Here is a 25,887-nt window from a genome sequence, read left to right on the forward strand (position 1 = left end):
GTGGGGATTGAACCAGGGACCCGCGGGTCGCGCACGGCCACTCTTCCACTGCGCCACGCCGTCGACCCATTCCCTTGATCACCCCCTGGGATGTGAAGGGAGCAGTGGGCAGCAGCGGCGCCGCGCCCGGGAATAATTTTTGGTGATTTAACCCCCAATTCCAACCCTTGATGCTGAGTGCCAAGCAGGGAAGAATGCTGGTATGAGCTTTTAAACATAACCCGTTAACTGCTGCCAATCAAATGGTGAATAAGATACTCTTTAGGGTTCATATGTTTGTAAATCTGACTGTGATGAAGTCAGTGCCTCACCAGTCATGAACCTCACCGCACGTCACTGAGATGAGGACACATTTATGAGAGGGAAAGCACATATCACGAAAGGAAGTGGTTGAAGGCCAACAAGGTCTGATTGAAAGTAAGGTGGTCAGCACACAGGAAGAGGCCATGGACAGTTACGATCCAAAGAATAAAGTGGTTACTGACCAATCTGACATGGATGTTACAAGGAATAACAATGGCTTGGAACAATTGACACAATTCATCCTGCAAATCAACATATGAAAAGGACTGCCTCCACCAGCGAAAAGCAAGCTGGCTGAAGTGGTTTGACACGGATGTATGGCAAAGGTCGTCAACACAGGTCCTGGGGCACAGCATGACAAGTTCAGAATGGCAGCATGCCCAGGGAGAGCAAGCCCAGATGACGTTCTCAAACGTGATCAAGGACTGCCGACAACAACAAGGAGAAAAAACAGGCTGTGGTGGTCTTTGCAGGTTCGACCCAACCAGTGACTGTCATGCTCCAATTGGAGGCCAGCCCTCCAAGCAACAGTGTCTACTGAAGGAGGAGGTGACTAAGGCAATGGAACAGTCTATTAAATGACTGATACATGTAGATGCTGGAGGACGGCCAATGCAACCAGTGGCGATGGACAATACAAAGACAGGAAATGTTGCTGAAGCTGTGGACATATCTGCAAACCATGCTGGCTAGAGTCCCTCCTGACACAACACATTTCACACGGTCAAGTGGGTATCAAATATTTTCTTGAGTGTTTTCCTTAGCGCTCCATTTTACATATCAGGGAAGTTTAACGATTTTAAAATCTCACAAGGGTGTCCAAACGCAGCCATTACCGGTTCATTAAGGTGTTGAATAGGATGTTAAGGGTACAAGTCAGATATTATAAAGCACAGTTGTGCATGTGGTAAATAATCTTATTAGTACAAAAGTGAAGAAAATATGCAATAGTCATTTAAGAAGCACAAGAGCGAGCTCATGTGCAAGGCGGGAAGTTAAGAGCAAGTTCAAAATAGGGCATATTTTTGGTAACAAAAAAGTAAAATTTGAATAATATTTGAAATTTGAAGCAAGAGGTAGATGCAGAAGATAAAATAGGCTGTCTAACAGAAATTGGCACGATTTAACAAGCTGGTGGACCCAAAAACAGACGAGAGGCAGATTCAAAGTCCAAAGGGTTTAATTTAGGCAAACGAGGGATGAGGGAAAGGCGTCGTCGAATGGAGTGGAGGTGTCTGGCAGGCAGGCAGGCTTAGAGGAGGTAGGCACTGGAGGCAGAGGAAAACAATAGTGAGTCGAAGAACAAGATACCAGGAGCAAAAGGCACAAACAAAAGATCAACAAGATCATCAAAATACTACTAGAACTGGCGAGAAGCGTTACCACTTGGAGAGCTGTGAAACGATCTGGCAGCGTCATGTGAGGAGACCAGGGCAACTTGAACCTGATAGCAGTTGGGTTGACAATGGCAAGGATTTCATAGGGACCGACAAAACGGGGTGACAGCTTCCTGGAGTCCGTCTTCAAGGGAAAGTCTTTAGAGGACAGCCACACATGTTGGCCTGCCTGGTACTCTGGGGCAGGAGTCCGATGGCGGTCAGCAAAGCGCCGGTTTCGGTCCACTGAGCTGAGGAGGGCAGCCCGCGCATCCCTCCACACCTTCCGACAACGCCGCAGGTGACTGGACAGACGGAACAGCAATGTCGACCTCTTCAGCTGGAAGTAGTGGTGGTTGGTAACCCAGAGAACCTTCAAACGGTGACACACCCGTGGCAGCGGAGGATAGGGAATTGTGGGAATATTCAATCCATGCAAGGTGGGTGCTCCAGGTGAAGGCATTCTTGGCAGCGACACACCAGAGGGCCGCTTCCAGGTCCTGATTAGCCCGTTCTGTTTGCTCGCTTGTCATTGGTAACCCAATGACAAGCTTACGTTGGCTCCCAAGGGCATGACAGAAAGCCTTCCATACCTGGGAGATGAATTGGGGTCCCCGGTCCGAAACGATGTTTAGGAGGTATGCCATGGAGCCGGAACACCTGGTTCACCATGAGGTCAGCAGTTTCAAGGGCTGAGAGTAGAGGCTCAAGGGAGATGCCTGCCTGTGAGACAACAGCTGAATTGATGAAATTCTCATCTGCCCCCGAGTCAACCAGGGCGAGCAACGGCACAGACTGAGAGTGCCACTGAAGAGTGGCCGAGAATTGCATGCGATCCCGGGATTCAGGGGAGAGACTGTTTGGCTCACCAGGACCCCCACTGCTACTGGTGAGCCTCCTTTTGGCCGAGCCTCCTTTTGGCCGAATGGGGCAGGAGGCATGAAGATGACCAGGTTGTCCACAGTAGAAGCACACCGACCTAATCCGTCGGAGGCGCTTGTCAGTGGAGAGACGGGTCCGCCCTAGTTGCATGGGCTCCTCCCCTGGGGACCCAGAGGGCAGGGCTAGGTCTACAGGATGTCGGGGTGTATTTGGCAGAAAATCACGGTCTGAAAAAGGGGCAGTCGACACAGAAGGAACAATCTCGCCTTGCCACTGGGCTATTTGGTCCGAAATCTGGCGGTGGAAATAGCTTCATCTAGGGAATCAAGCTCCTGCCTTAGTGCGATCTTCCTGCCAATGGTCCGGTTGAGCCCACTCTGGAATGCGGTGAGCAGCGCTTGGTCATTCCAGCCAGACTTCACGGCCAAGGAACGAAACTCGCTGGCGAACTCTCTCACAGAACATTGACCTTGGCGTAGTCTCAAAAGCTGCTGACCGGCCTGTTGTCCACGAATGGGGTGATCAAAAATCCGCTTGAGCACAGCAGTGAAGAGAGCAAAGGACTGAGCTGCGGGGGAATTCTGCTCATGCAGGGCGTTTAAGTGACTGAGTGGAGGCCCCTCAAGAAGGCTGGCAATAAACACTATCTTGGCTGCCTCAAGGACAAAGTGGGTTGGCTGAACCTTAAAAGTGAGATGAACTTGGGTGAGGAACTCACGGCAGGTGTTGGGGTTGCCAGAATATTTTGCAGGAGGTGGAAGATGAGGCTCAACTGCTGGCACAACCGGTGCTGAGGGAGGGGCGGCGCCATCGGCTTGAAGTGGTTCTGCTGGTGGAGCAGCACAGAGGGTATCAAGTTTAGTGGTACCCTTGGATACCTCTTCCACAAGGGTCTGAATGAGTTGTTGGTGATCTCCCAGATGCCGGCTTTGGTTGCTGATGACCTCCTTGACCTTTTCCAAGTCTGCTGGGTCCATTCTGGCCAGATTGTTCTGTCAAGATTTAACAAGCTGGCGGACCCAAAAGCAGACAAGAGAGGCAGATTCAAAGTCCAAAGGGTTTAATTTAGGCAAACAAGGGATGAGGGAAAGGCGTCGTCGGCTGGAGTGGAGGTGTCTGGCAGGCAGGCGGGCTTAGAGCAGGTAGGCACTGGAGGCAGAGGAAAACAATGGTGAGTCGAGGAACAAGATACCAGGAGCAAAAGGCACAAACAAAAGATCAACAAGATCATCAAAATACTACTAGAACTGGCGAGAGGCGTTACCACTTGGAGAGCTGTGAAACGATCTGGCAGCGTCGTGTGAGGGGACCAGGGCTTTTGTGGAGTGGAGGTGATTAGCTGATGGCAGGCAGGTGAGTGAGCTAATCAGCGCCAGGTGTGCCAGACTGGGAAGCCAGGAACCCAAACTCCGCCCACACATGACCACACCCAGACAGACAAGACAGACACACAAGACACTGCAGGGACTGTGACAGAAATAGATGCCGAGCAAAAAGACGCCCAGTCTGTTGTCAAATGACAGTGCTTAAGTGTATTAGCACGTGCACACTTTCCTATAGAATAGTATAAGACAACAAAGAAAAAATTGCCAGCTAAAACGACGAGAGTTATTCTATATTTGGATAGAAAACAACTATTAACAAATACCAGGGATGTGTGAAGATAAATAAACAATGTGAAACATAGAATAGTACACATCCATTAAAAGAGGCCTTCTTTCATCTCCGTAATTTGCTAAAATTCGTTCCGTTTTGTCCACGAGCGACGCTGAGATCATTATTCATGCGTTCATTACGTCTCGTCTCGATTACTGTAACGTATTATTTTCGGGTCTCCCTATGTCTAGCATTAAAAGATTACAGTTGGTACAAAATGCGGCTGCTCGACTTTTGACAAGAACAAGAAAGTTTGATCATATTACGCCTATACTGGCTCACCTGCACTGGCTTCCTGTGCACTTGAGATGCGACTTTAAGGTTTTACTACTTACGTATAAAATACTACACAGTCTAGCTCCATCCTATCTTGCCGATTGTATTGTACCATATGTCCCGGCAAGAAATCTGCGTTCAAAGGACTCTGGCTTATTAGTGATTCCCAGAGCCCAAAAAAAGTCTGCGGGCTATAGAGCGTTTTCTATTCGGGCCCCAGTACTATGGAATGCCCTCCCGGTAACAGTTAGAGATGCTACCTCAGTAGAAGCATTTAAGTCCCATCTTAAAACTAATTTGTATACTCTAGCCTTTATATAGCCCCCCTTTTTAGACCAGTTGATCTGCCGTTTCTTTTCTTTTCTCCTCTGCTCCCCCCTATCCCTTGTGGAGGGGGGGCACAGGTCCGGTGGCCATGGATGAAGTGCTGGCTGTCTAGAGTCAAGAACCGGGGTGGACCGCTCGCCTGTGTATCGGTTGGGAACATCTCTGCGCTGCTGACCCGTCTCCGCTCGGGATGGTTTCCTGCTGACCCCACTATGGACTGGACTCTTACTATTATGTTGGATCCACTATGGACTGTACTCTCACAATATTATGTCAGACCCACTTGACATCTATTGCATTCGGTCTCCCCTAGAGGGGGGGGGGGGTTACCCACATATGCGGTCCTCTCCAAGGTTTCTCATAGTCATTCACATCGACGTCCCACTGGGGTGAGTTTTTCCTTGCCCTTATGTGGGCTCTGTACCAAGGATGTCGTTGTGGCTTGTGCAGCCCTTTGAGACACTTGTGATTAGGGCTATATAAATAAACATTGATTGATTGATTGATTGATATTACAATTTTATAGCAACATCCCATTTAAATTGTTTATATATAATTTGAGCAAATTTAGCAATCATATTATAATGCAACATTAATTAATCTCAGGCCAATGAATGCCGACATTTTAGGTGCCGACTACCGAACGTGTCAGAAACTGTCCCGCTGTAAGACAAGAATACAATAAATATTTGACTACAATACATATAAAAAGCATACTCACATGTGTTGGTCACTGTGACACCTGGAAACAAGGTGATCATAGATGGACATGGGTTGACAAGCATAGTTAAGGTCCAATGCAGCAAGATCACATCAGGACAGCAATCCAAGTCAGAGGGTTCCTGAATGCTATCACAGATCACAATGTCAAGGCACCAACAGGAGAGACATTACGTTATGGAGGCCAAAATGTTGAAAGCTCCCGGGAGCCTGAAGGGAATGTCAAAAACAAAGACATTCCAGGTAGATGTTGGGAACCAAAGCAAAGGAGAAACTGGCAAGTCATGGACGAACATGATGATATTAGGCACGGTCGAGCGTGCCAAGACATCAAACACAGAAGCCGTTACTCGACAGGAATGACATAAAGACATTGAATAAATTGATTATCGTATTTAATTAGTTTGTATCCATTTTAATGATTGTTATTTAGAGCATTTATTTTGTCAAATTACCACTTTTGACTGTAGTTTATTTGAATATTTTTGAATGTCCAATGTCAGAAATGTCCAAACTTTGGAGAAAAGTGGAAATTGATATAAAGGATGACTGGTTAATGTGAAATCATAAATGCCAGATTTGGAATGAAATTAAAATAGCAACATATCATTTAACATGCAAATTCAAATGTTGACAATTTACAATAATGGAGAAACATCTAAGAATAGTTAAGACAGTGCTTCTGATTCAACAACCATATTTTGGATACGTCTGACTGATCGGTTAGTTGATTGATTGATTGATTGAGACTTTTATTAGTAGGTTGCACAGTGAAGTACATATTCCGTACAATTGACCACAAAATGGTAACACCCGAATAAGTTTTTCAACTGTCGGGGTCCACTTAAATTGATTCATGATACAGATATATACTATCATCATAATACAGTCATCACACAAGATAATCATCAGGGTGTATACATTGAATTATTTACATTATTTACAATTCGGGGTGTGGAGGGGGGGTAGGTTTGGTTGTTATCATCAGTCATCAACAATTGAGAACAGAGAAATGGATATTGAAACAGTGTAGGTCTGACTTAAGGATATGTACAGCAAGTAGTAGACATAGAGAGAGAGAGAGAGAGAGAGATCAGAAGGCATAAGAAAAGTATCTACATTTGATTGTTTACATTTGATTATTAACAATCCGGGGAGGGTGTTAGTTTAGGGTTGAAGTTGCCTGGAGGTGTACTTTTATTGCGGTTTTGAAGGAGGATAGAGATGCCCTTTCTTTTATACCTGTTGGGAGCGCATTCCACATTGATGTGGCATAGAAAGAGAATGAGTTAAGACCTTTGTTAGATCGGAATCTGGGTTTAACGTGGTTAGTGGAGCTCCCCCTGGTGTTGTGGTTATGGCGGTCATTAAGGAAGTAGTTTGACATGTACTTCGGTATCAGGGAGGTGTAGCGGATTTTATAGACTAGGCTCAGTGCAAGTTGTTTTACTCTGTCCTCCACCCTGAGCCAGCCCACTTTGGAGAAGTGGGTAGGAGTGAGGTGGGATCTGGGGTGACCTACCATGAAGAGTGACAGAAAGTTACAAAGTACTGGTAAATGTTACTCTTCTCAGGACAACTACTGGAATTGTTTGGTGGACCCCTGTATTTTCGAATCGAGTCTGAGACTCATATACAGACATAAAATTGGACTTTGGTCTCTGGACAGGACGGTTTCAGAGTGTGCGCACATGGCTCAAGATGGACGATCGAAAATAAACTACCTTTCCGCTAACCAGGACAGAACCTCTGACGGCAAACAATTTATATCCTTTGATATTTTTCTATTTTCATGCTTTTCTATGCACATACAGTATATTGTCATATATTCTCACATGTATGCATTTGGTCTTAAATTTAGATGTGGTATTACTGTTTTGTTGTAATAATTTGATTATAAAATGTTAATGGGGTTCGGTGTTCCTAATTGGCTTGTGTATGAAGGACCATTGAAAGTGTTCAGAAATGACTCCCACTCTTATTACCATCTTAGATGATGCGTTTTTTTCGACTGAGAGATCATAGGTGACCTGTCCGTCCCCCAAGGCTACACCTACATTTAGCATAAAATGGAGAAAACAGGGTGTTCCTCTACGGACGAAGGTTAATGGTTTCATTTACGTGTGGCTGGTGCGAGACCTACAGGTGTGGCTAGGTTAGCTGAATTAGGATTTATTAGACTTGAGACTTTCCTATTATATAGGGCTTTCCTATTATAAAAGATGGTGGTGCGCAATGACGCAGCAGTTCAGAGCTCTCCAACAGCAAGCAGAGATTTTTACAAAATTAAGGGTTATACACGTACTGAACTATTCAATCTTAGACAAGCTTATTCTAGGAGTACATTTGCAGGACTGGACTCATTCCCCACAGAGATTACTCGCTCTGCTGAATATAAAAAGGAAGAAACACTGGAGTCGATGCGAGGCAGACGATCAGCACCAGGCTGCGAGTGGTTCCACACAAACCGGCACTATCGAGCCTTGTCCTCACAAACGCATGCTCTCTTGTCAACAAAGTGGATGAGATTAAACTACAGATTTTCAATCGCCGTTTAAGCAGCTGTATAATCGTTATAACCGAGAGCTGGCTGCACAAAAACATCCCGGACTCAGCACTGGAGCTTACAGGCTACTTTATTCATCGGGCAGACCGCAATTGGCTAGAAGAGGAGGTGTGTGCGCTTACATAAACAACAGCTGGTGTACCAACGTCGCCGTAACAAACAGAAACTGCTGCCCAGATGTGGAATTTTTAATACTTTTACCTGCCAAGAGAATTCACTGGTCTTCCTCACAACAGTGTACAGTATGTTTACCCCCGCACTAATGCTAAAATAGCCATGTGTAAATTACATGATGACATCACCAGACAACAAAAAAACCACCCTGAGGGCATCTTTATTGTAGCAGGGTACTTTAATCACTCCAACCCAAAATGTGTCCTCCATGATTTCACAAAAACGTGGCCATCACAATAAGGAACAACATTACACTTGACCAGGTTAACATAAACATCCGTGGCGCATACCAGGCTCACTCATCCCCCCAACTTGGACAATCAGACCACCTTTCCCTGTCCCTGACACAGCCTCATCGTCAGATCAGACAGTGCAGGTCTGGAGTGAGAGGCCCCTTCTGCACTCCAGGACCGTTTTGAAGACACCACATGGGAGCTCTTTGAAGAACAAGACATCGAGTGCCACACCTCATCAGTACTATCTTACATGATCTTCTGCATTGACTATGTAACCACAAAAAAACAGGTAAAAAAAATATTCCCTAACTAAAAATAACAATAACAACAATAACAACAATAACGTCAGAATGCTGCTCGAAGCCAGGGATGCGGCATTCAGATTCAGGGCGTCCTGCCCAATAAGACTTAAACAGGGGCATCAAAACTGCTAAATTAAAATACAAGCAGCATATTGAGGCTTACTTTAAAGACCACAACCCCCGCTCCATGTGGAAAGACATCAGTAACATCATCGACTACAAACAGAGTCACAAGCTCAACTCATTCTTTACCCGCTTTGAGGACACCGCCAACGAAAAACGCCCAACAGTCTGCACATAAACCAGGAAGAGGTAAAACGTGTCCCCAGCTTTAGTTCCTGGGAGTGCACATCTCAGAGGACCTGAGTTGGAGCCTGAACAACTCACACATCATCAAGAAAACACAGCAACGCCTCTTTTTTTTGAGGATCCTGAAGCGCAACAAACATGGATGACATACAATGCAAGGATGAAAGAGAACATCCATAGACAAGGCTCTTTTGTTTTTATTATTTTACTTGTTTGTGATTCATATTGTTGTTTGGAGGCCAACTCCTCACTTAGCTTACATCTAACTGCCCGTCAGCGCATCTGACAGTCAGCTGCTGTATGCTGTCAATCATGGTGGTGGGGCATCATATAAAACCCAAATAATCATTAACTTAGAATTTAATGACAGCAACACATTGCAAAACAGTTGGCACAGGGGCATTTTTACCACCGTGTTACGTAACACGATGGGGAAATTGTGTTAAATGTAAATATAAACGGAATACAATGATTTGCAAATCCTTTTCAACCCATATTCAATTGAATGCAAAGACAAGATATTTGATGTTCAAACTCATACATTTTTTTATTTTTTTTGCAAATAATAATTAACTTAAAATTTCATGGCTGCAACACGTGCCAAGGTAGTTGGGAAAGGGCATGTTCACCACTGTGTTACATGGCCTTTCCTTTTAACAACACTCAGTAAACGTTTGGGAACTGAGGAGACACATTTTTTAAGCTTTTCAGGTAGAATTATTTCCCATTCTTGCTTGACGTACAGCTTACGTTGTTCAACAGTCCTGGGTCTCCATTGTGGTATTTTACTTTTTGTAAAGTGCCACACATTTTCAATGGGAGACAGGTCTGGACTACAGGCAGGCCAGTCTAGCACCCGCACTCTTTTACTACTAAGCCACGCTGTTGTAACACGTGCAGAATGTGGCTTGTCATTGTCTTGCTGAAATAAGCAGGGACGTCTATGAAAAATACGTTGCTTGGATGGCAACATTATGTTGCTCCAAAACCTGTATGTACCTTTCAGCATTAATAGTGCCTTCACAGATGTGTAAGTTACCCATGCCTTGGGCACTAATATACCCCAATACCATCACAGATGCTGGCTTTTGAACTTGCTCCTATAACAATCCGGATGGTTATTTTCCTCTTTGGTCCGGAGGACACGACAGCCAGTTTCCAAAAACTATTTGAAATGTGGACTCGTCAGACCACAGAACACTTTGCCACTTTGCATCAGTCCATCTTAGATGAGCCCCAGCGAAGCCGGCTGCGTTTCTGGGTGTTGTTGATAAAAGGCTTTCACTTTGCTTAGTAGAGTTTAACTTGCAAAGATGTCAGATGTAGTGGCAAACTGTAGTACTGACAGTGGTTTTCTGACGTGTTCCTGAGCCCATGTGGCGATATCCTTTACACACTGATGTCGCTTTTTGGTGCAGTACCACTTGAGGGATCGAAGGTCACGGGCATTCAATGTTGGTTTTTGGCCCTGCCGCTTACATGCAGTAAGAAATGTTGTTCTTAAACTGTTTTGACAATTTGCTCACGCATTTGTTCACAAAGTGGTGACCCTCACCCAATTCTTGTTTGTGAATGACTGAGGTTTTCATGGAAGCTGCTTTTATAGCCAATCATGGCACCCACCTGTTCCGAATTAGCCTGTTAACCTGTGGGATTTTCCAAATAAGTGTTTGATGAGCACACCTCAATTTTCTCAATCTTTTTTGCCACTTGTGCAAGCTTTTTTTTTGAACATGTTTGCAGGCATTAAATTCCAAATGAGCTAATATTTGCAAAAAAATAAAGTTTACAAGTTTGAACGTTAAGTATCTTGTCTTTGTATATAGGTTGGAAAGGATTTGCAAATCATTGTTTTCTGTTTTTATTTACGATTTACACAACGTGCCAATTTCACTGGTTTTGGGTTTTGTATTAGCAAAAAAGGCAGCGCCACAGACCCAATCAATGAGTTTGTGCGTGGCCTTGGTAAAAACAAACTTCAGGCTGTGCGGCTGTTCACCAGTAAAAGTGCACCAAATTGCATCCCTGCATGGGAATGTACAGAAAATATTGTTGTTTGTTTACTCCATAAACTTTAGTCAAAAAGACAATAGAAGCCATCAGCACTGATAAAATATAATAGCAACACATGCACAGGTATAAGTTTGAACTCTGCTTTATCATTCACATGGAGGGAAACATTTGGTACAGGCATAAACATGTAATAAAATATGAATGAGAATGTCGTACATGGCAAAAACATTGAACTACGCAACATATTGGTAATACCGTAAATCTGTTTTCAGACATTTATGAAGTTTTTAAGACTGTCAATCTAATGTTAAAGTCATGTGTCATAAAAGAACATAACATAGCATGCATACACACACAAACACAATAACGTAATATTTACTGAATCTGTGAAAATAAAATGTCCTGAGTTACTTTCCTGACATTTTAAAGTTGTCATCAGAACTTTTGGTCAAATCTCAATTGGCATCTTCTTGCACGTTGGCTCTGAAGATGTTCAGACAGCTGTTTCCTGGTCTTCCCTCTGGATCATTTGATAGTGTTGTCGGTTCCCGAGGTAGGCTGCCAGGTCTGCATCATTCGCTTTTTCAGCCCGGTTCTTTGGGGTGTCGCCCTGATGAATAAGTTTTAATTTATTTAGTATTTCAAAATGTTGTATGTTTAACAAAAACAAATAAAGGTTAAAAGTTCATTGTATTTGATAGAACAAAACAAGTACTTGATCTTCCAAAAACTAGCAATTTTGAAACCCCAAAGATCTGCAGCACCCATGCAGCACACTAATTGGTCCATTCAGCAAGAAGCTTAGCGTTAAAGACACCGCCTTTAAAGACACCACACCGGCTCCATAATTTGAAAATGAAAAAAAGGCAAGATTACAGTCAATCGCCCTCACTGTAGAGTTCCATTATATTCTCACCTTGCAGGCAAAAAAATATTTTAAGAAACGTGTAGGACTAGCCCAGGGGTCGGCAACCTTTACCAGTCAAAGAGCCATTTTGACCAGTTTCACAAATTAAAGAAAACAATGGGAGCCACAAAAATCTTTTGAAATTTAAAATGAAATAACACTGCATACAAAGTTTTTTTTTTTGCTTTGTGCTATGTATAAACCAAGGGTCTCAGACATGCGGCCCACACCTTAATATGAAAATGGAATGTTAGTGCGGCCCGCAAGTTTTTTATTAATGGCGCTTGACAGCGTCATACTTGTCAATCCTCCCGATTTTTCCGGCAGACTACAGATTTCAGGGTAACTGTTCTCTCGAACGTGCCGTGAGGGTACAGCATTTAGGGCCCACTACAACCAGCGTGCCGGCCTGGTCACACGTCGGGTGGGGCTTCTGCCTGCTCACGTACATAACAGCAAGGCATACTTGGTCAACAACCACACAGGTTACACTGACGGTGGCGGTATAAAAAACTTTAACACTCTTACTAACATGCGCCACACTGTGAACCTACACCAAACAAGAATGACAAACACATTTCGGGAGAACATCTGCACCGTAACACAACATAAACACAACAGAACAAATACCCAGAATCCCATGCAGCCCTAACTCTTCCGGGCTACATTATACACCCCCGCTACCAAACCCCGCCCACCTCAACCGACGCACGGAGGGGGGTGGGGGGGGGCTGCATGGGATTTCTGGGTATTTGTTCTGTTGTGTTTATGTTGTGTTAAGGTGCAGATGTTCTCCCGAAATGTGTTTGTCATTCTTGTTTGGTTTTGGTTCAAAGTGTGGCGCATTATTAGTAAGAGTGTTAAAGTTGTTTTATATGGCCACCGTCAGTGTAACCTGTGTGGCTGTTGACCAAGTATGCCTTGCTGTCGCTTACGTGTGCAAGTAGAAGATGAAAGCAATAAGAGGCTGGGCTGGCACGCTGTTTGTACATATTGTAGAGGGCGCTAAATGCTGTACCATCATGGCACGCCCTTATTATTATTTTAAGGGTTAAAATCTGAGAATATTAAGCCGGGAGTTTTCTGCGAGAGGCACTGAAATCCGGAAGTCTCCCGGGAAAATCTGGGGAGTCGGCAAGTATGCGGCCGAGCCGCATCAGACTGATCAAAGAGCCGCATGCGGCTCCGGAGCCGCGGGTTGCCGACCCCTGGACTAGCCCAAACTACTTGGGAGGAGCTCAGGAGGTGGGACCACACTCAACAAGATATCCATTAATAACAAATGCCTGTCTGAAGTTTGCAATAAACTCCTAAATGATTCAGACCAAAGATGACCAGAAAGGAGACCAAAACTGAGCTAATTAGTTACAGTTACAAATGACTTCTCCCAAAATGTAAATGAGTAGGTAACTTACTTACCTCATTGTAAAAATAGTCACTAACAAAGTAACTGAGTTTTAACTTTGAATGTAACATTCTCAGCTAGGTAGTTTAAAGTGTTTAGGCCTACAAAATTAATACTTTCTTGGGAAAGAAATATAGATACAGTCGTGGTCAAATGTTTGCATACACTTGTAAAGAACATGGCTGCCTTAATAATAATAACTGGGATTTATATAGCGCTTTTCTAAGTACCCAAAGTCGCTTTACATGTAGAACCCATCAAACATTCACACCTGGTGGTGGTAAGCTACTTTCATAGCCACAGCTGCCCTGGGGTAGACTGACGGAAGCGTGGCTGCAATTTGCGCCAACGGCCCCTCCGACCACCACCTATCATTCAATTCACCGGTGTGAGTGGCACCGGGGGCAAAGGGTGAAGTGTCCCGCCCAAGGACACAACGGCAGCGATTTTTGGATGGTAAGAGGCGGGGAGCGAACCTGCAACCCTCAGGTTTCTGGCATGGTTGCTCTACCCACTACGCCATGCCGCCCCATGCCTTGAGTTTCCAATAATTTCTAAAACTCTTATTTTTGTGTGATAGAGTGATTGGAGCACATACTTGTTTGACACAAAAACATTTATAAAGTTTGGTTCTTTTATGAATTTATTATGAGTCTACTGAAAATGTGACCAAATCTGCTGGGTCAAAAGTATACATACAGCAATGTCCCTTGGCAAGTTTCACTGCAATAAGGCGCTTTTGGTAGCCACCCACAAGCTTCTGGCATGCTTCTGGTTGAATTGTTGACCACTCCTCTTGACAAAATTGGTGCAGTTCAGCTAAATTTCTTGGTTTTCTGACATGGAATTGTTTCTTCAGCATTGTCCACATGTTCTCAATGGGGTTTAAGTCAGGACTTTGGGAAGGCCATTCTAAAACCTTAACCCTCCTGTTGTCCTTGGGTCATTTTGACCCGCCACTGTGTTAAAAATCCCCCAAAAATTCCCTAAACGATATTTTTTTAACTTGAAATTTTATGACTTTTCCTAGATTGGCACAAACAGTAGAAAAAGTGAAATGTTGCTTTTATTCACATTTCCATGTAAGCTGTACAAAAACATTTACAAAGGTGGTCTTCGGGTCAAAATGACCCGTGAGTCACAAAGTGTTGAAATCAAAGTCACAGAGTTATTTATACATCACAGAATGTTAAAATGTTTTAGTTGTTATAGTCCATCAGTAGCAGAGCTCCTTTTCTGTGGCTTTCCAGAGATCATAAAGGTGCTGCAGATCACAGGGCCCCGAATTCTGTCTGTGCTGAAGCAATGAGTGTGCGTTATACCGCTGAAGAGGCTCTAGAGTTGATTTTTTCAGATGTCCAGCAGACAACTCTGATTCAGAAGAGGAAGTGGAGGATGTATCAGAAGAAAAAGATAGGGAGGAATACAATCCAGAGCATGATTAATCATCTTCAGAAGAAGAAAACCCTGAAGCTGAAAGAGACTTTCCTTTCAAAAAATGGCAAAATAACATGGTCTTCAGCAGCATATAACCATCAAGGCAGGCATGCAGAACAAAACATCATAACAATGACCCCAGGACCCACAAGGTATGCCGTTTCTCATGCCAATGACATTGTCTTTACATTCTACCTGTTTATCACACCAGCAATTGAAAAAATAATCCTGGAGATGACAAATTTGGAGAGTTTTCGCAAATATGGAGACAGCTGGAAAAAGATGGATGAGACTGACCTGCAGGCCTACTTAGGGCTGCTAATCTTAGCCGGTGTATACAGGTCCTGAGGTGGGGCTGCAACTAGTCTATGGGATGCAGAGAGTGGAAGGCCAATTTTCCGAGCCACAATGCCACTCAAACTCTTTCACACCTACTCAAGACTGATACGATTTGATGACCGTGAGTCAAGACCAGCAAGACGTGTGACAGACAAAGTTGCAGCTATAAGAGAGGTCTGGGACAATGTATCGTGAGGACAGGAAGCCAGCATCATCCTAGACTACAACCGCAACAAGGGAGGTGTGGACAACCTAGATAAGTTGATTGGAACATACAGCTGCAGAAGGATGACTGCCCGCTGGCCCCTGGTCATCTTCCACAACATCATTGATGTTTCCTCCTACAATGCCTTTGTGATTTAGAGAGAGATCAACCCGACCTGGATGTCTCGTAAGCAGAACGAGAGGGTGTTCCTTGAGAAGCTGGGAAAGGCACTTGTAATTCCACTCATTGAAAGAAGGAAGCATGTGCCCCGCACAGAAGCCTCAACAGCAGTTGTAAAAGCTATTCAGATTGCAGGAGCTCCTGATCAACCTGAGGATCCAGCTACCACAGCCACTTCCCCAGCTAGGGCAAGTAAGAGGAAGAGATGTCAGTTATGCCCTCAAAAGAAGGACTGTAACACATACTGTGCGCTGCAGGTGTAAGAAATATATCTGCAAAGGCTGCGCACTTGCATACTGCCAATTAGGCTTAGTTAATTAGTTGAATGGGTTATGTTATTTTTCATATTTTTGTATTGTACATTGTCTACAATTGTTCACTGGAGAAAGAAAAGAAAGAAACTGAGTCATTGGGATGAATAAAAATGCATTCAAAACGCACATTTTTTTTTGCTTTTCTTAAGCTATAGAAATGAAGTGAAGAGGGAAAACTCAAGTTATTCACACATTTTGTGGTGAATGACCAGTTGTTTCTTCAAGCAAGATGAAATTTGGTGTTTAAATTCAATTAAGCAGCTTATATTAGGGGTTTAGTGAAGACGGGTCATTTTGACCCGAAGGACACGGGGTGTATACAGGAAATGAGGACAACACAAGAGTTAATTCTAGCCTGATTTAGCCATTCCTTTACCACTTTTGACAAATCTTTGGGGTAATTTTCCTGTTGGAACACCCAACTGCGCCCAAGACCCAACCTCCGGGCTGATGATTTCAGGTTGTCTTGAAGATTTTGGAGGTAATCCTCCTTTTTAATTGTCCCATTTACTCTCTGTAAAGCACCAGTTGCATTGGCAGCAAAACAGGCCCAAAGCATAATACTACCACCACCATGCTTGACGGTAGGTATGAATGGTGTTTCTGGGATTAAAGGCCTCACCTTTTCTCATCCAAAACATATTGCTGGGTATTGTGGCCAAACAGTTAAATTTTTGTTTCATCTGACCACAGAACTTTCCTCCAGAAAGTCTTATCTTTGTCTTCTGGAGCAAAGGCTTCCTATCTTGCATGGTAGCCTCTCAGTCCATGGTGATGCAAAACACGCTTGACTGTGGATACTGACACCTGTGTTCCAGCAGCTTCCAATTCATTGCAGACCTGCTTTTTGGTGATTTTCGGTTGACTCTTGATCATCCTGACCCAATTTTCTCTCAGTAGCAGGTGATAGCTTGCGTTTTCTTCCTGATCGTGGCAGTGACAAAACTGTGCCATGCACTTTATACTTACAAACAAATTGTCTGCACATTTGCTCTTGGGACCTTAAGCTGCCTTGAAATGGCTTCAAGTGACTTTCCTGACTTGTTCAAGTCAATGATTCGTTTTTTCAGATCTGTGCTGAGTTCCTTTGACTTTCCCATTGTCGTGTTTCTAAGGCCATGCCATGAAGCTAATTTGATTTGATTGTAACTTTTCTACATCACCAAAATGGATAATGTATGTAGCTGTATGTGTACTTTTGACCCAGCAGATTTGGTCACATTTTCAGTAGACCCATAATAAATTAAAGAACCAAACGTCATGAATATTTTTTGTGAAAAACAAGTATGTGCTCAATCACTCTATCACAAAAAAATAAGAGTTGTAGAAATGATTGGAAACTCAAGACAGCTATGACATTATGTCCTACACAAGTGTATGTAAACTTTTGACCACGACTGTATGTAACGCAAAATCTATAAAATCGTCCAGCCATAGTAGCCAGAGTAGAGTATAAGGTATTATAGAATGACTTTTTAAACTAACCTGCATATCAGTTTTCATCAGCGAGGCTCCTGCCTCCACCAGATAATGGCAGATTGTTCTGTGACACAATGAAGCAGCTTGGTGGAGAACTGTTTCACCGCTGTAGCAGAGCAGAGGCAGCATGAGAGCCATATAACCTTACTGCTATTATTTTAAGCGAGGTACACACATAAAGACAATCCAAACATTTTTGTTCCGATTTTTCCGCTTTCGACCATAGACAGCAAATGCCTGATTATCTTATGTCTTTAAGATTATGAGTGATTTTGTCCCGATAATTGGCTCCAAAACGGGTCAGGGCCGACAATCATAGCTATTAATCGTGTTCAATATTCACGACCAACACTTTTCATGTCTGCGGGGAACGCCAACAGTGTGAATTGCCATCGCAGTGTGAATTTTGACGTGGTACAGACAGTAGTCAATCAAGAAGCGAGCTGAATGTAATAATGTAAAAATCTCTGAGACAACTAACCCTTTTAAAGTAGGCCTGCTACGGTAACAACAGCAGACAAAATAAATAAAACTCACCTCAAGCTCGCTCAGTAGATTATAAAGTCTGTGTTCACGCTGTTTCAATTATTTTTTTAAGTCTTTTTTGTAATTTGGGATTTTCCTGTCAATAACAATCCCAAGACCACGTTCATTCCCTCCTCTCATATGTCCTTTTCCATGTTGCCTGCTTTTGTGTGTTCCGGTCATTGCTACTGTAAGTATCTTCTACTTCTCAGGGCATTCAATAGATCGCAACTGGACTCTTAGGTTTGTCTTAGCAGATGAGCCTCTCATCCGAGTAGGCTTCATCAGTTCATGCTCATAGACTTACATTGGTCAGATCTAGTCTCAGACTTAGATTGGTTAGATCTAGTCTAGCGGCTGGTGCCCATACCTCAGTAAGTAGATCTGACCAATCTAAGTCTATGAGCATAGACTGATGAGGCCTACTGAGGTATGGGCACCAGCCGCTAAACTAGATCTGACCAATCAATGTCTAAGACTAGATTTGACAATCTAAGTGTATGAGCATGAACTGATGAAGCCTACTCGGATGAGGCGAAACGTCTCCTACGACAAACCAGCCAGTCCAGTTGCAATCGAGTGAATGCCCTGAGATTAAAAACATTTGTACAATGACCTGGATGAATGAGAACATTCACACATCTTCTTCAATTTTAGATCACATTTGCTCATGCAAGATTTTGTCTTACATCAGCCATGGTTTTAGGACAGAATCGTTGTGTGTGTGGTGTGCTGTGCTGACATGATATGCACAGCATACACAAAATGATCAAAAAGGCTCAGTGCCTGATTTTTTTATCTTTGTGTGCGGGTTATGTAACCGATACAAAAAAATAATTTAAGATTCAGAGAATCTTTATGTGTGTACCAGCCTTTAGTCTCTTGTGTTTACACTCTTCTTATAAACCAGCCAGTTTTACAGACAGAACAAATATAGTGGTACCGAGGCTTACAAGTGGCCCAGCTCACAAGTTTTTACAAACTATTTCCTGACTAATTATTATGCTTTAGGTTGCGAGCAAAAATTAGGGTTACGGGCATCCCCACAGCTAGTTAGCACAGGGAATGCCACAGTGAACCCTGTAAGATCCAACCAATATATCCGGTGGCTGACTCACTAGCATTAGCTAATAACTAACAAGACATACTTGTTTTCCAACCATGGGTCTGAGGAAAGCGGGGGTGATGGGACAGTGCTGAGAAGAAGAACGGTTGATATTCATTGAATATTCATTGATGATATTCATTTAAATAATCAAAAAAACATCAGTGAGGTGTCTGTGGAGTTGACTTCGTGAAGCAATATGAGCGTAGCACTGCTACAATACTGCGGCAGGGGCTCTTAAACTTTTTGACCACTAGGCCCAACTTTGCCACTACAGAAGGGTACGGGACCTACTCAAATATTAATACTGAATTGGTAATTTTACTCTGGATTTTAATCATATTCAATAATAATATATAACCTACTTACAGTTTACATCTTTGTCAAATGATATGAGAGCATGTGTAAATTACAAAGATTTTGTTATGATCCGCTGCCCGGATCATATTTTTGTTTACGTTTTCGAGGCACTCGTGTTCATTGTTAGTTTTGGACTCCTTGAGTGCCTGTTTGTACACCTGAGTTTGTTGCCATGGCTGCTTATTGTTTTCACCTGCCGCGTGTGTTCCCGACGCGCACCTGTTTGTCATCACTGACATTATTATTTAAGCCTGCCTTCCCTGTCAGTCTGTCTTGCTTCCTAGTTAGTTTTTTTGCAACAGTAGACGACTTTTGTTCTTGCTCTGTACCTGCTAGCTTCTACGCTAGGCTCTGTTACTCGCTAGCTCCCACGCTAGCCACCTTTAGTTTTTACCTTATGTGCTATGAGCACCCTTTTCTTTGTTCCTTCTGATTTATTCCGTAAATAAATCATTTTTTTACCTTCACGCGTGTCCGAAGTCCGTTGCATCCTGAGAGACGAAAACCCCGCATCGTGGATGGTCCTCCGAGCGATGGAGGCAGAGACACTCCGCTGTAATCCAGATGACGAGATGATTTGGGGACCTGGAGGTGTTCTGGTCCCGATCGACTCCATCTGGGCTCTCAGCCCGCTCGCACGCGTCAGCGAAGGCGGAAGTCTCACAAGACGGCTTCGGTTCGCGACAGAGACGCGCCACTCCCGCAATCTCTCCCTCCGGAACACAGCCAAGCAGCCCAGGATTCCCCTCTGCCGATGTTTGGTAATCCCATCACTCATTTTGCCAAGCAGTTCACCGATTGGGCTGTCAGTCAGCTGGAGACCCGCGCGGATGACGTCATCCCGTCCACTGGTGATGACGTCATAGACAAAGACATTTTTTTACATTCAGTCAACTCTTTCTGTCAGCCGCCTCCAAATGACTTTAATTCAACAGTAAAACACTATCAGGACATTTTCGTTAAATATAAGTCTAGTCAGTCCCAGTCACCTTCTGATTTTCAAGCTCCGCCCCCAATTACTTTGGCCCCACCCCCTATGGCTCAAGCTCCGCCCACTCCTCTGTTTTCTCCCTCCTGGTCGTCCCTACAGTCCCATATTGGGGAGATGAATAGACAATGTGGACAATTTAAAGGGGAGGATTATGCCCTTCTCCTGACCTCTCTCCACCCACCCCTGAAGACGGTTCCAAACAGCAACGAGCGCGTCTGGTATCCGCGTCTTGAGGAGGGGGCTAGTGCTGGGAACTGTGCTAATGGGGTGGCACAACTGCGTTTAGCCAAGCCGCAACTCCCGGCCAGGCCACTGCCACCAGTTTTTTGGCGTGCTAAGCCGCAACCTCCGTCCAGGCCTCCGCCACCAGTCCTTCGGCATGCTAAGCCGCAACCTCTTGCCCGGCCGCCACCACCAGTCCTTCTGCATGCTAAGCCGCAACCTCCTGCCCGGCCACCGCCACCAGTCCTTTGGCGTGCTAAGCCGCAACCTTCTGCCCGGCCGCCACCACCAGTCCTTTGGCGTGCTAAGCCGCAACCCCCGGCCAGGCCACCTCCGCCAAAGTCACGCCCAGCACCTGCTCCAAGTCTGGTTTTCACACCAGCACCTGCTCCAAGTCTGGTTCTCGCACCAGCACCTGCTCCAAGTCTGGTTCTCGCACCAGCACCTGCTCCAAGTCTGGTTCTCACACCAGCACCTGCTCCAAATCTGGTTCTCGCACCAGCACCTGCTCCAAGTCTGGTTTCCGCACCAGCACCTGCTCCAAGCCTGGTTTCCGCACCAGCACCTGCTCCAAGGCTGGTTTCCGCACCAGCACCTGCTCCAAGGCTGGTTTCCGCACCAGCACCTGCTCCAAGGCTGGTTTCCGCACCAGCTCCTGCTCCAAGGCTGGTTTCCGCACCAGCACCTGCTCCAAGGCTGGTTTCCGCACCAGCACCTGCTCCAAGGCTGGTTCCCGCACCAGCACCTGCTTCCACGGCAACGACGACAGCCCGGACGCCTGCGCCTCAGACTCCGCCTGCGCCTCAGACTCCGCCTGCGCCTCAGACTCCGCCCACGCCGGCAGACGAGCCGCCTGCTCCGCCCACGGCGACGGCGACTGCGCCCGCGGCGACGTCGACTCCTTTTGCTCCCACGGCAACGTCGACTCCTTTTGCTCCCACGGCAACGTCGACTCCTCCCACGGCGACGTCGACTCCTCCAGCTCCCACGGCGACGTCGACTCCTCCTGCTCCCACGGCGACGTCTGCTTTCTCCTCGTCTCCGGTGGGCCTTCCCAGGCCGCCGCCACGTTCCTCGCCCTCATCGTCGTCTCAGCGACCTCGAGTGGTCTGGCTGCGCAAGCAGCTTTGGTCAGTGAATGGACGCCAGTGGCGCAAACAGCAGCGACGCCCAGGACGTTGTCATATAACTCTCCGGCTGCTGAAATTCTGGCGCCACTCACGCCCACCTTCTCGGCGGCCACACAAATGTGGCCGTTCCGTGGTCGCCCGCCTCGCCTGCGGCAGCGGCGTTCCATTCGCCGCCACCACCTGACTCGTCCCCGGTGGATTCGGGGACACGTGGCCTGGCGACCCTCCGCCAAATCCTCCCTCCACCCTCCCTTGACTCTTGAACTTTCTTATAGTTGGTGGGTTTTAGTTTTTCCAGGGGACATCTGGAATCTGTCCCTTAAGGGGGGGATACTGTTATGATCCGCTGCCCGGATCATATTTTTGTTTATGTTTTCGAGGCACTTGTGTTTATTGTTAGTTTTGGACTCCTTGAGTGCCTGTTTGTACACCTGAGTTTGTTGCCATGGCTGCTTATTGTTTTCACCTGCCGCGTGTGTTCCCGACGCGCACCTGTTTGTCATCACTGACATTATTATTTAAGCCTGCCTTCCCTGTCAGTCTGTCTTGCTTCCTAGTTTGCTTTTTTGCAACAGTAGACGACTTTTGTTCTTGCTCTGTACCTGCTAGCTTCCACGCTAGGCTCTGTTACTCGCTAGCTCCAATGCTAGCCACCTTTAGTTTTTACCTTATGTGCTATGAGCACCCTTTTCTTTGTTCCTTCTGATTTATTCCGTAAATAAATCATTTTTTTACCTTCACGCTGTGTCCGAAGTCCGTTGCATCCTGAGAGACGAAAACCCCGCATCACCATGCGACCCGGTCGTCACAGTTTTGTTTTCACACAAACTTTAGCCCTACAGTAGGTCAGTTTGATTACAGAAATAAATAGTAAAATAATACTTAAATATACTGTATAAAAAGATACTCAAAAATAACTGACTACAATACATGTACATACAATTATGCTGTGCTAGAATAAATAAATTAATAATGAATATAATTATTAACTAAACTGTTAATACAATTAAAGTGTAAATGAAAATACCTTGTCACTACAGTAGTCATCATTTCTGCCCTTAAGAAACTTCTATATGACTGTAGCTCCAGACTTCATCTGTTTATTTAATATTGTCATTACTGCCAGAAGTGGTAGTAAAATGTATTACACCTGTGTACTGCTGAAGCTCATTCAGACCACAGCTGAAAAACAGATATTTTTGGTGGCCCGCTCGTAAGCGCTAGCGACCTAACAATGGGTCTCGGCTGTATGGTTAAGAAACACTGATCTACATTGTTGTGGCGACCTGTTTAACAGTTCATGGTGTATGCACAGCTTCCTGCATATGAAGCATGAAAATATGTATTTTAATACTACAAACTAACTAACTAACTAAAAAAAAAAGCTGCTGATAACAGAGAAACTTGCAGGCAGGGTTGACCACTGGCTAAATTACGAAATGACCGATTACGAAATGTTTCCACAGTTATTTAATTATGTTATACTTTTTTTTTTAACCTTTTAATCAAACTTGAATTAATTTGATGGATGTTTTGTACTAAAAGGAATTCTACCCATTTTCCACAGCTTGTCTCCCTCAGGGTTGTGGGGGACTGGAACATATCCCAGCTGCACATGAGAAATACATTGTTCAATATTTTTTTCGAAAGTGTAAAATTACAAATCTAACAATCAAAATAACAAAATTAGCAAAACTTCCTGACACAATGCTGGGGCAGGTATCAAGCCCAGTACGACTGCCTTAAGAAAACAGCACACTACACCCCACTGGGGAAAGTGAGAATGTCCAGGGAAATTTGCCATTATATTCTTACTAGTGACAGAGCAGTAAGGGCAGTATGGTACCACTGTATTTGACAGACACACACCCACACACACACAGACACGCACGCACGCATACACACACAAAGATTATAAATCAAATACTTGTAAAATAAAAGCCAACATGGACCTACTGTATCTTTTCTGTCACATCAACTAGGTCACTTGAAGCTGAAAAATCAAACAGATGACATATTGAACATATTGTATTGAAATGTGACTTGCCCGAGGTGTGTCACCACAGATACAGTACCATTGTCAAGAATGAAGCGGACCATCTCCTTGCTTCCCACATTAACGGCATGGTGCAGCAGGCTACAACCACATTGGTCAACACAAGTGAGGTCACACCCCTTCTCATGCAGCTCCTGCAGCTTTTCCCCGCAAAACAAGATCAAATTAAGAATTATAAAGGAAAGCAATAAACTGTGGAAAAATGGTGATTGAATACTTAAATGAAAACAGTAAAGATTCAGTTAACAATAGATGAATAGAATTTAGAACACTCACCTTCTTCAAATCTTTGTTCTTTACACACTTAATTAACAGCTCTATAAACGACACCAAAGAATCACATTAAAATACATTCCAATTCTTCCAGAAATTACAAGCGACACTAACACTGACCAAAAAAGCTTTCTTTTGACACTGAATTTATGTAAATGAATTGTTTGCGTTTGAATTTTTTGTACATCAATTTATGCTGATAATTTAATTGAAAAAACAAACTCTTTAAAAAACAATTCTGTGTTTTAAAATTCAGTGTATAAAAATTCAGCGTAAATAATAATTGTGTATAAAAAATTATTGGGAAAAGATTTAGTATAAAAATATTATTTGTATAAAAATTCAGTGTCGAAAAATTTGCTGCTTCAAAAAGCAAGACTCACTTCCTGTAAAATAAGGCTAAAGCAATCGATCCTGTCTCAGAACCAGCCAATGATGTGTCAAGTGAAGTCACGTGACACTGGTCTTGCAAAACAGCATAAAAAATGCAGTTGACTGGGCTGCATAATACAACATCACAGTTTCAATCGAAGTTTACTTATCCATCCATCCATCCATCAATTTTCTACCGCGACCCCTTTGGGGTCGCTGCAGCCTATCTCAGCTACAATCGGGCGGAAGGCGGGGTACACCATGGACAAGTCGCCACCTCATCGCAGGGCCAACACAGATAGACAGACAACATTCATATATAGCCCTTAATCACAAATGTCTCAAAGGGCAGCACAAGTGAAAACGACATCCTCGGCTCAGATATCACAACAGGGCAATTATATAGATTTTATACATATGCATAAAGGTTTGATGTAGGGTTTAAAACGTTGTTTTAGAGGGCTTTGAAGGCTACAATGGTGACTCCCATTAGCTGGGTCTTCAAAGTGTTAATCATCTTCAGGATCTTAAAAAAAAAAAAAAGACGCGTGTTCTTGTCTCTCAGAGGGATTGTGAACAATAGGCAAAATTCAATGAAAAGTGCAGTACCCTTTTAAGACAGCATATATTTTTCTGTATCGTTGCCCAGATTTATGGCTCGAGACAATCCTGTCTCGGAGGTCTACAGAGTATTTGTTCGACTTCATTCTTGGTGTGTGCTCTGCCATGCACTGTCAATTGTGGGACCTTCTATGTAGACGGGTGTGTGTGTGAATTTACCACAGGCGGACTCCAATTAAGCTGTTGGAACACCTCAAGGATGATCAGTTGAAACAGGATGTCCCTGAGCTCCCTGTTAAGCTTCATGGCAAAGGCTGTGAATACTTATGTACTGTTCATGTGATATATATATATATATATATATATATATATATATATATACATATATATATATATATTTTTTAATTGCAAATAAAAATTAAAATAAAATAAGGCTGTAACATAGCAAAATGTGCAAAAAGTGAAGCGCTGTGAATACTTTTTGGATTAACACAGGAAAAGAAAAACAACCACAGACTTCTCCTTTATTGTGTACAACACTGACTCTGACTGCAAAGCAAAGGCTGCAAAAGTAAAGGGTATGTCTAACAAATATTTTTTTCCTGACAGTTGAAAAACGTTTAGCTTTGTAAATTAGTAAAATCTTGTTGATCAGTTTTAGTATATTCACCACACAAGCCTAATGCGTTTTGGTGCACTGTTCTTTTATATGTATATATGTATATACTTTTTTGCAATGATTTAACAAAATATTGTCTTTTAACATTGTCCCCGATTTTTTTTTCTCAAAAATAAACAATAATTATAGTGAATGTCATATGTATACACTGAACAAAAATATAAACGCAACACATTTGTTTATGAACTCAAAGATCTAAAACTTTTA

At 43.9% G+C, this 25,887-nt stretch overlaps 1 protein-coding gene across 7 annotated transcripts in view; it reads right to left on the minus strand.

Moving 5' to 3' along the window:
- Positions 1 to 3,604: 3,604 nt before the first annotated feature.
- The window catches only part of LOC133617401 (diacylglycerol kinase zeta-like), a 301,272-nt gene continuing 278,989 nt past the window's right edge, over positions 3,605 to 25,887 (minus strand). For 4 of the 7 annotated variants that reach the window (XM_061977350.2, XM_061977363.2, XM_061977357.2 and 1 more), the window contains 7 exons: positions 24,072 to 24,112; positions 23,815 to 23,935; positions 23,696 to 23,732; positions 19,859 to 20,244; positions 17,413 to 17,512; positions 3,826 to 11,750; positions 3,605 to 3,710 (listed from right to left, as the gene is read on the minus strand). In XM_061977350.2, the coding sequence (XP_061833334.1) occupies positions 17,430 to 17,512; positions 19,859 to 20,244; positions 23,696 to 23,732; positions 23,815 to 23,935; positions 24,072 to 24,112 (668 nt within the window). In that variant the 3' untranslated portion in view covers positions 3,605 to 3,710; positions 3,826 to 11,750; positions 17,413 to 17,429. Of the gene's footprint in view, positions 11,751 to 17,412; positions 17,513 to 19,858; positions 20,245 to 23,695; positions 23,733 to 23,814; positions 23,936 to 24,071; positions 24,113 to 25,887 lie in introns of all 7 variants that reach the window. The other 3 variants (XM_072913045.1, XM_061977344.2, XM_072913049.1) reach the window with 3 other exon arrangements.

This window comes from Nerophis lumbriciformis, linkage group LG01, assembly GCF_033978685.3.
Source record: "Nerophis lumbriciformis linkage group LG01, RoL_Nlum_v2.1, whole genome shotgun sequence".
Lineage (NCBI taxonomy): Eukaryota > Metazoa > Chordata > Actinopteri > Syngnathiformes > Syngnathidae > Nerophis > Nerophis lumbriciformis.